The 11,384-nt window shown below is 38.1% G+C and overlaps 1 protein-coding gene across 1 annotated transcript; it reads right to left on the reverse strand.

Annotated features, from left to right (window-relative positions):
- Nucleotides 1-732: 732 nt before the first annotated feature.
- LOC117535257 (transmembrane protease serine 9-like) lies at nt 733-11,096 on the reverse strand. The gene is given in 14 exon segments (XM_034199657.1): nt 733-1,227; nt 1,807-1,940; nt 2,028-2,284; nt 2,449-2,611; nt 2,720-2,743; nt 4,202-4,228; nt 7,053-7,470; nt 8,823-8,892; nt 8,894-8,960; nt 9,047-9,080; nt 9,083-9,311; nt 9,411-9,573; nt 9,670-9,693; nt 10,960-11,096. Coding segments are annotated over 14 exon segments (2,163 nt in total). The 5' UTR covers nt 11,018-11,096.
- Nucleotides 11,097-11,384: the final 288 nt, after the last annotated feature.

Consider the following 11,384-nt stretch of genomic DNA (forward strand, 5'->3'; position numbering starts at 1 on the left):
AACTTTAGATTAGGTAGGGTTAGGTTAATCTGGTGGATGTATCTATGTGTTCAGCCCAGTTTAACACAACGTTTGTAAATTACGTTATGTTACTTTAAGTTAAGTCAACAATTATTGCAACTTTGAAAACTTTGAAAACTACATTAAGGTCATTTGAACATAACTAGACCAAAACTACAATAAACACACACATAATACAATACAGGAATGAACCTATAAGAGTTAGCACTAGAGTTTTAGTGTCGTTTTAGTGTCTTTCAGCGCACTGTTTTGGTATCCCAAACTTTACTGTTTTGGTTCATTCTCAAGGCTCTCATCAACCCAAACTAGTCACCTTATTCATAGGCCTGCTGACCCAAAAATGAAAAAATGTATAAACACAAAAGATAATTCTTTATTTTTGTTTTTTATCCCGTCATGTCTGGAAAAACAATCTTTACAAGACAATGCAAAATCGTTGAAAACTTAATCCAGTCATCTGCAAAATGATGACTTTCCACCAGAAATGGAATCAAGATAAGTTTAACACTTTGATTAAAGGAACAAATGATCACATTTAAATTATTATATTATTTTAAATCACAAGAAGGGTTATCGCTAATTAAAACATTTCAGTTATATATCTTAAATCATATGTTCTATTTTCGAACAATTTGGGCTCATATCAAATCAAGTGAATGAGCCATTTGGACACAGAAACCCTAAACTTGTCTTACTTCAACATCTTCATGTTTATATGCCTCCGACCAGCGCATAGAGAGACATAAGGAGAAGACCGAGTGAGGAGATCACTCTCTCACCACTGCAAAACACACTGTCGTCATCGGTGGTATGGGGGTGATGGGTGGTGGGATAGGGGTGTTGGGTGGTGGGATAGGGGTGTTGGGTGGTGGGATAGGGGTGATGGGTGGTGGGATAGGGGTGTTGGGTGGTGGGATAGGGGTGTTGGGTGGTGGGATAGGGGTGTTGGGTGGTGGGATAGGGGTGTTGGGTGGTGGGATAGGCGGTGGGACAGACAAAGTCCAAGTCGCTATCAACTCCTGAGGACATGTAGTCAACAAAGCCTGGTTTGCTAGAGCCAGTGTGATTTTTGATCCAGTCTTCGTAGTTGGACACACGGGCGTAAACTCCAGGAAACTTCGGCGCGCCACAGTTTCCAAAACTCACAACCCCACTCTGGACCCAGACTGAACCCTTTTTGATCATCATTGGTCCACCTGAGTCTCCCTGTAGAAAGAAATTGATGGTTGAGGTTATATGATAGAAGCATCCACCCTGCTAAAGCTTGATTCCCCTAAGGCTCTTTGTTTGTTTCAGTCTGACCTGACTTAAAATAAATGTATGAAGCTTTATCTTAGTCATTATGTCGAAAGCTGGTTTTTTCCATGTCTGAATGAAAGTTACGAGAACTTCATTTGGCTTCAACTTTGTGTGTTTATTTGTTGGCTGTGTCTTTGATGTTTTTAGCCTAGCTTAACACAAAGTCTGGAAGTGTTTCCCTCAGTGATGTTATATTGCTTAAACTTAAGTCAACATTTCTTGCAACAGGAACACACCTTGTAAGTAAAGTCATTCTAACATAACTAGAGCAAAAGCAAAAAGTCAAGCTTATAAACGTGCATGACCTGCAGCCCATTTATATATTACAGTTCATAATTCAGGGATGCATATTAAGATTATTTTGAAACGTATCTACTGGTTATAAAAGCCACCCACCTTTTTAGATGTTCCTTCTCTCTTTCATCCCCCTGTACAATACATTTCTGAATAAAGTGTCACAAAGTAAATACAAAAAAAGTTGGTTACCCAACATGAATCATTCCCTCCAGATCTGTACCCAGCACAGATCATGTTGTCTGTGAGATCGTGGTGGGCACATGTGCACTCATTGTTTCCCACGACTGGGACCCTCACTTCCTGCAGGGTGTCGGCCTTGGCACCTAATCAGAGATGATTCAAACGTTAATATTACAATTGGTGTTGAAAAAGACAAAAGACATCATTGTGTCTGTAGTCAGTGAATTTACCACTTGATGTAAAACCAAAACCAACGACCCAGCTGTTGACACCGGTGTAGAAGGTGCTGTTTTCAGAGGCCAAGCACACCGGCTGGATGTAGTCTGTAAAGTTCACCGGGCTCGACAGCTTCAGAAGAGCCATGTCGTTGTCCAAATTGAGGGAGTTGTACATAGGATGGAATATGATCTTATCAATTGCCTTTGACACGTTGTTCAAGTTTGGACCAGACATGCTTTCGAGGCCCAGAACAACCGTCATGTTGCGACTTGAAGACAAAGAATCAACATGGTAAATGTATTTTTGTGACTTTAAGCATCCAGAGTACTGATTGATATAAATTATCTCATTCCGCTCTCAACTAGGAAGCAACAAATGAACAATTCCCTGTAAAATATCTAAAAGAAAACTTGATCAACGGTGATTCCTTACTCTGAGATAGAGTGAGCAGCGGTCAGAACCCACATAGCGCTGATCAGGGACCCTCCATAATAGTGCTTGCCATTCACTTGTATACTGGCTACCCAGGGCCAAGTTCCTGCAGCCGCATTTTGACCTCCCACAATTCTGGGGTTGTTTGGTGCCCGGCCACATGCTGACAGAGAAAAGAGAACAGATTAGACATGGACATGTAGAACCAGTCCTTTTCATAACTCACTGAAGGAATCTTGAAGAACTTGTTATGTTGCTCATATACGCTTACCTGGCTGCTGTTGTGAATGACATCCTGAAATTGAGAACAAAATGTTATGCAAAGGTCTTGCTTGAAACCAAGGATGGCAAGCATTTAGTGGTGGAACAATTTATCTTCAACAACAATCTTTTATTTAAGTACACTTACTAATACCACACTGTGAAAAAACTACACGCATAGCTCCTGTATTGGCATTTTACTGAGTTCAGATGATTGACTATAGTTAGATGAATGTGTAATTGATCATTCATAGAACATGGCTTGTTGATTGATTGACTTTGCTAGTTCCTAAATAAATTCACTTCTTTTTTTTTATGTAAACATCTTATTTTGTAAACTACCTAGTATCTAGATAAGTGAAAGTATTACAGTACACAATATATTCCCATTGATTTGTAGTGGAGTTGAAGTTTAAGGTAGAATGAAAAGATAATACTCAAGTAAAGTACTTCATCAGTGTACTTCAGTAAATGCACTTACGATCCACCCTTGCATGCCTTTATGAGCACACATCAACAACAGACATGAGATGTGGTAGTTTAACAGAGGGTCTGCTTTATTGAAGGCAGAAATTGACTCATCTGAAATATTTAGAAAACTAAAAAATATCCTATCAGTTCACTTTAAAGTCTGCCTTGTCGTGTCACCAAATCTGCAGTCTAGCCCATCCCAAACTCCTGATGTACTTACTGGTAATGCTTTACTTTTGACTTTAGTTTGATAAACTTCACACTTTGTCCAATAACACACTCGTGCTCATTTTTTTCTCAGCAACCAAACAAAACAAGTGAACACGAGAACACCAGAGAACTCATGAGTGCAAAATAAAATACAACAACAAAAAATCAGCTCAACCAGTTTAATTTTCTATTAAATCCCATTATTTTTGGTGGTTTTTCGACTAATTTGCTGACGACGGGGAGACAAAATATTCCTGTTGTGTTTTTGTGAGGATTTAAAAAACCAAAATGACTACAATGGGTTTCATATTACTTTATGGTCCATTGACCCAGATGGGTAAACCTGGTTTGAAATATTTCACTTCTGCACTGCCTCTCCAGCAGACAAAACTAATTCAAAGATTAACCCAAATCAAAGTACTAATACTTTTGCTGACCATTTTATTAATACTTTATTAAATAAATAAATAGAAAGACTGGATCCAATCAAAAATAGTGCAAGAAAGAAATCCAAATCAAGCCGCACGGTTAGCACTGATTACAATTACTCCAACACTTCAGTGACTTTAATTGTTTGTCCTTCACATGCACTTGAACTCCTTTTGATCACATAATAAAATCAGTAATTTCCCAGTTATTAGTAGATGAAATATTTACTCTTTAATTTGAAGGAAGATTTAGAGATCAGCTACACAATCTCTACTATTTTGGTCCCTTGAGATACCAACATCAACTCAATACATTAGCATAATATCATTTAACAACCAAACATTTGTAATTGCTTAAAGAAAAATCACATGAACGTTCTCACCATTGGATAAGAGGATGATCATCACCGCTGAACCACACAGAAATTGGTAGAGAGCCATTTTCACTGTGCCTTCTTCCCTCTGTGATCACTATTTAATACTTCATACCTAGCTTCGCCCACAACTTTATACCGTAGCTTTCATCTGCATTTTTTAATTTCTAAACGTGACAACCGATCACACACAAGTCAACACATATTTTAAGAAGCTATTAACGGGAACATGTGAAAAAAATCCCCAAGTCAAACTTGTTTTTCTTGATGCCTTTGTGTCTGCAGCATGCATGATGAATGAGGTATCTCATCTGCATGCATGAAGCTCCCAGTGTTGCAGAGGTATCTCAAATAAAAGTTCATTCAGATATAAATGAAATAGTTTACATTCATTTCTTTTTTGTTTTAACTTTAACGATTCCTTTTAGTCTAACATGAAAACAACTATAATTCTCACCATAACAAAGTTCAGTCATACATTACATTAAAAAAAGAAAAGTGACCTTTGTTTTCTTCTGTCTTTTGCTCTATTGGACGTCACTGTTCAATAACCCAAGTTTAGTAGATAAAAAGTGTTGCGTAATGTTTGTCAAGCTGCCTATAGGTGTTTTCCTTTGTAATGGCTGATGAGACCTCTTCTCAGCACTACGTCCATGCGTTTAATGACTGTGGTTAATCGACAAATTCCTTTTTTTGTGCCTGTTAGGAGTTTCAATTCAGTGAGAATCTTCTGCATCAAGTGCAACATTGGTGATTCTATTCTAAACCAATAGAAAGCTCTCTCGATTTACAATTTACACCACTGAGAATAAAGTAATCCCATCCACGGAATAACAATGAGACTGTTGCTCCGGGCTGCTTGCTAGTTAGTTTTCCGATTAGCGACGCAGAACATATTGCAGGTTTTTCACAAACGATGCACGGCGGTCTGCTGGGGATAGGAGTCGCATTCCTGTGTGAATATTTGAAAATTAACGTTTAGAGAGTAAAAAGGGAATGAAAGAATAACGTACATTTGGCCCAGTTAGGTTTTCATTTCATCATCGGAAGTTTGTGAACCTTGAAAGGCATTTAAAGGCACTGTGATGTACACAAAGGCCAGATTCACACATAACACACACCGAATGAGTGCTCACACACACTTAGACTCAGTGCATGCTATTTTTCACACCATTGATACTGCAGGCCAGGGGAGAGTTTTACTTCCTTGCCAGGATAACATAAATATATGTGGGTGTGCTACCATGAGTAATCCTATCTGATGAGCGCTATGGAGAATGACAGAGCAGAAAAATAACAGCTTCCAGTTTTTCAGGTTTGAACAGTCGACTTATGAGTGGAGTTCATCTTGTACAAAGGACTTTATGTTTTTTTATAATGTTATAATATCCCTTTGGTTGATCAATAAAGGTCCATCTTATCTTATTCCGGAGCTCTTGGTAGATATTAGTTTTGAGCCACAGTAGTTTTTTTTTTGTTTTTTTTAATTGGTCTAATGACATCTATGTACCCATTTGGTGGATGTATGTGTTCAGCCTAGTTTAGCACAAAGTTTGGAAGTTATGTTACTTAATCTTTAGATGAGGTCGGGTTAGGTTAATTTGGTGGATGTATCTATGTGTTTAGCCTAGCTTAGCACAAAGTCTTGAAGTTACATTATGTGACTTAACCTTAAGGTGATGTTCGGTCAGGGTTACGTTAATTTGTTGGATGTATGTGTTCAGCCTAGCTTAGCACAAAGTCTGGCAGTTATGTTACTTAAAGGAGGGGTAGGTAAGTTTGAGAAACCGGCTCGAGATACACTTGTTATTATATTCCATGGAATGCTCTTAACATCCGATAGCAATGAATATCTGAAGTGCTTTGACAACAAATCCATTAAAAACTATCATCAGTGGAAGCCGTAGCGCTGTAAAAAGCACGACCAATCATCTGAGCCGGCTCGGCTAAAGTAACTGGATGGCCTACCTGCCTGTCAGCCTTCCATCTGGGCACAAACTTAACTCGTGCCCTCATTGGTCATGTGCGCGTTCGTGTGTGTTGGAGGAGGGGCTCTGTAAGGAAGTGGCAGATTTTTTCCGGCTGTGTATTTTCAAATTCTAGCGCACTCGAGCTGGTTTCTCAAAAATTACCTACCCCACCTTTAAACTTTAGATTAGGTAGGGTTAGGTTAATCTGGTGGATGTATCTATGTGTTCAGCCCAGTTTAACACAACGTTTGTAAATTACGTTATGTTACTTTAAGTTAAGTCAACAATTATTGCAACTTTGAAAACTACATTAAGGTCATTTGAACATAACTAGACCAAAACTACAATAAACACACACATAATACAATACAGGAATGAACCTATAAGAGTTAGCACTAGAGTTTTAGTGTCTTTCAGCGCACTGTTTTGGTATCCCAAACTTTACTGTTTTGGTTCATTCTCAAGGCTCTCATCAACCCAAACTAGTCACCTTATTCATAGGCCTGCTGACCCAAAAAGGAAACCATTTTATTACACAAAAGATAATTCTTTATTTTAGTTTTTATCCCGTCATGTCTGGAAAAACAATCTTTACAAGACAATGCAAAATCGTTGAAAACTTAATCCAGTCATCTGCAAAACGATTGACTTTCCACCAGAAATGGAATCAAGATAAGTTTAACACTTTGATTAAAGGAACAAATGATCACATTTAAATTATTATATTATTTTAAATCACAAGAAGGGTTATCGCTAATTAAAACATTTCAGTTATATATCTTAAATCATATGTTCTATTTTCGAACAATTAGGGCTCATATCAAATCAAGTGAATGAGCCATTTGGGCACAGAAACCCTAAACTTGTCTTACTTCAACATCTCCATGTTTATATGCCTCCGACCAGCGCATAGAGAGACATAAGGAGAAGACCGAGTGAGGAGATCACTCTCTCACCACTGCCAAACACACTGCCGTCATCGGTGGTATGGGGGTGATGGGTGGTGGGATAGGGGTGATGGGTGGTGGGATAGGGGTGATGGGTGGTGGGATAAGGTTTGGGGGGTTCGGTGTTTGTGGTTATTTCAGAACAGTCAAAGGTTAAGTCGGTGTCAACTCCTGAGGACATGGAGTCAACAAAGCCTGGTTGGCTAGAGCCAGTGTGATTTTTGATCCAGTCTTCGTAGTTGGACACACGGGCGTAAACTCCTGGATAATCTGGCAAGGCGCATTCTTCTCCAAAACTCACAACACCACTCTGGACCCAGACTGAACCAGTTTTGATCATCATTGGTCCACCTGAGTCTCCCTGTAGAAAGAAATTGATGGTTGACGTTATATGATAGAAGCATCCACCCTGCTAAAGCATGGCAAGGCAAGTTTATTTATATAGCACATTTCAACACAATGCAATTCAACGTGCTTTACAAAAATGAAAGAAATTAAGAGCATTAAGAAACTTATTATACATTGGCATTTAAAAACACTAATTTAAAAGCAAAGATAATAAAACAAGAATAACAAAGGTACATGAATAAAAGTTACAGTGCAGCGGAATATATCAATTAAAAGCAGCGGAAAAAAGGAAAGTCTTCAGCCTGGATTTAAAAGTAATAAGAGTTGCAGCGGACCTGCAGGTTTCTGGTAGTTTGTTCCAGATATTTGGAGCATAATAACTGAACGTCTCCATGTTTAGTTCTGACTCTGGGGACAGAAAGCTGACCAGAAGACTTGAGAGTTCTGGATGGTTCATAATTTAGCAGGAGGTCTGAAATGTATTTTTTTCAGATGTGAATTTACCTATAGAAACACAATTGTTCCTGTCCCTTAAGTAGGATTCAAACCAGTGTAGAACTGTTGCCGAAAGTCCCACCCAGTTTTATTGTAGGTCAAGTAATATGTTGTGGTCAACAGTGTCAAACGCAGCACTGAGATCTAATAATACTAACACTGAAGTTCTGCCACTGTCTGTGTTTAAGTGGATGTCATTGAAGACCTTTACAAGAGCAGTCTCAGTGCTGTGGTTGGTTGAAAGCCTGACTGGAACACATCAAAACAGTTATTTAGATTCAAGAAATGACTCGGCTGTTGGAAAACAACCGTTTCAATGATTTTACCAAGAATTTGAGATTTGATAAAGCTTGTTGTTTGATACAGCCTGACTTCCTTTAAAATACATTTACTGGACATACTTTTAATCAATGCAGTGGAAGGCTTGCTTATTTCCTTCTGTCTTAATCAAAGTCATGAGAACTTCATTTGGCTTCAACTCTGTGTTTATTTGGTGGATGTATCTATGTGTTGAGCCTAGCTTAGCACAAAGACTGGATGTTACGTTATGTTACTTAAAACTTTAGGGTAAGTCAACAATTCTTGCAACTGGGACAAACTTTGAAAACTACATTAAGGTAACACACACATAATACAAATTTTAATTTTGGGTAGTCAAAGAGAAGCTTGTAATTAGCATGACCGATAGCTCATTTATATAATCTTATAGATTTCTGGGATGTGTATTGAGATTATATTGAAACCAATCAGCCACCCTACTACTGAATTCAATTCAATATTCCCACTGCGTCTTTTTGCACATTTTCGTGCTCCTGTAAAATAAATTTCTGAAGAAAGTGTCAAAAAGTAAATACACAAAAAGTTGGTTACCTGACATGAATCATTCCCTCCAGCTCTTAACCCAGCACAGATCATGTTGTCTGTGAGATTTGGGTTAGGCACATGTGCACTCATTGTTTCCCACGATTGGGACCCTCACTTCCTGCAGGGTGTCGGCATTGGGGCCACCTAATCAGAGAGAAATTGGTGTTTAAAAAGACAACAGACATATGTACCCATCAATGTGTGATCAAGTGTGGAGTCAGTGAGCTTACCACTTGATGTAGTACCAAAACCAACGACCCAGTTGTTGTCACACCGGTGTAGAAGGTGCTGTTTGCAGAGGCCAAGCACACCGGCTGGATGTAGTCGGTAAAGTTTACGGGTCTCGACAGCTTCAGAAGAGCCATGTCGTTGTCTTTGCTCAATGCATCGTAAGCAGGATGGGTTATGATCTTATCAACTGCCCTTGACACTTCGTTCAAGTTTTGACCTTTCATGCTTTCGCGGCCCAGAACAACAGTCATGTTTGTGAGATACCTTAAGACAAAATAGTACATTTAGGTTTATTATTTAACTTTTGCAAACAAAATAGAAACAATTCCTGTAATATTTCTAAGAGAAAACTTGATTCCTTACCCTGGGATGCAGTGAGCAGCAGTCAGAACCCACATATTGCTGATCAGGGACCCTCCACAACTGTGATCCTCATCAATTTGTAAACTGGCTATCCAGGGCCAAGTTCCTGCAGCTGCATCTTGACCTCCCACAATTCTGGGGTTGTTTGGTGCCCGGCCACATGCTGACAGAGAAAAGAGAACAGATTAGACATGGATATGGATATGTACAACCAGTCATTTTCATAAATAAACTTGTAATGTTGCTCTTGGACGCTTACCTGGCTGCTGTTGTGAATGACATCCTGAAATTGAGAACACAGAAAGAAAAATGTTATGCAAACGTCTTGGTTGAAACAAAGGATGACAAGCATTTAGTGGTGGAACAATGTATCTATCTTTTAGTTAAGTAAACTTACTAATACCACACTGTGAAAATACTACAAGCAAAGTTCCTGTATTGAACATTTTATTAGGACATAAGGATATAAAGTATAGTCAGAAGAATGTACTAACCCAATCTAAAATCAAAGAAACAAACCAAATAATTGATTGATTTGATTTACTTGTACATACTGTTTGCTAGTAATAATATTTTATAGACTCTTGGGATTTTTTGTTCACAAATGTTATTTTGTAAAGTAACTAAACTTTAAAGTACAATACAAAACGGTGTAACAGTTCTCTTAGACTTGTAGTGGAATTGAACTATAAAGTGGCTTGAAATGATAAGTACTTTGATGTTGTACTTAAGTATTTGAGTAGATGCACTCCATAGATCCACACAGGATATACTCTATGATAGTTTGACTGTGGCTTGCCACTTCATTTCCTTTCAATTCACTTTAAAGTCGATATTCCACATATTTCCAATGGAGTCTGCCTTATCGTGTCACAGAATCTGCAGCCTAGACAAACCCAAAATCCTGATGGACTCATTGATAATGCTTTACTTTGGACATTAGATGGATGAACTTCAGCACGCCTTGCCTTGTCAAATAACACATTTCTTCTAAGCAATCTCACAAAATAACTAAACACACGGAAACACAATAGAACTCTCAGTGCAAAGAAAATAAAACGTGAAAATACGGCAACAAAAAATTAGCTTAAACATGAACAAATGCGATTATTTTTGGGTTTTTTTCCAACTAAATTGCTAAGAAATGGTTTCTTTCAGTGCAGGGAGACACCATGTTTTAAGCTTCTTGTTGTGCTTTTAGGAAAGGATTTTAATACCACAATGTTGATAAGGGTTATCATGATAAATGATGGTCCGTTAACATTGATGGGTTAACCCGCCCTGACATATTCTAGTTCTGCATCGTTTCTCCAGCAGATAAAACAATAAGGAATTACCTTAATAACAGTACCAATACTGTTGCTGTCCATGTTAATTCATCATAGTTTTAAATAAAGAAATATCAAATACTGGATCCAATCAATATAGTTGTAATCAAAGCAGAACGGATTGCAACTGATTACAAGCACTTTAAGCAAATTAGCCTTTTATCCTTTTAACAACCAAACATTTGTAAAATTGTAAAGATAAATCACATGATCTTTCTCACCATTGGATAAGAGGATGATCATCACAGCTGAACCACACAGAAGTTGGTGAAGAGCCATTTTCACTGTGCCTTCTTCCCTCTGTCCTGACAATTAAATACTCCACACCTCATACCTAGCTCCGCCCACAACCTTTGACGACAGTACGTTTTTCACCAGAATCTTTAGTTCCTTCTCATAACAACAACCCCCTTCATACCTTAACACATATTCTTAGAAGGTATGCATGTGAAAAATCCCCAAGTCAACTGTTTTTTTCTGATGATGTTGTGTTTGCAGCAGGCATGTATCTCCCAGTGTTTTGTAAAATGCAATCGTTCACATTCATTTCATTCATTTTGCGTTAAATTGTTCTGACGCAATGCCTTTTAATGTCTGAGTATTAATTCAATCATCCCGTATCACAAATAATTTTGAACTGTAAAGC

This window comes from Gymnodraco acuticeps, unplaced genomic scaffold (assembly GCF_902827175.1).
Source record: "Gymnodraco acuticeps unplaced genomic scaffold, fGymAcu1.1, whole genome shotgun sequence".
NCBI lineage: Eukaryota > Metazoa > Chordata > Actinopteri > Perciformes > Bathydraconidae > Gymnodraco > Gymnodraco acuticeps.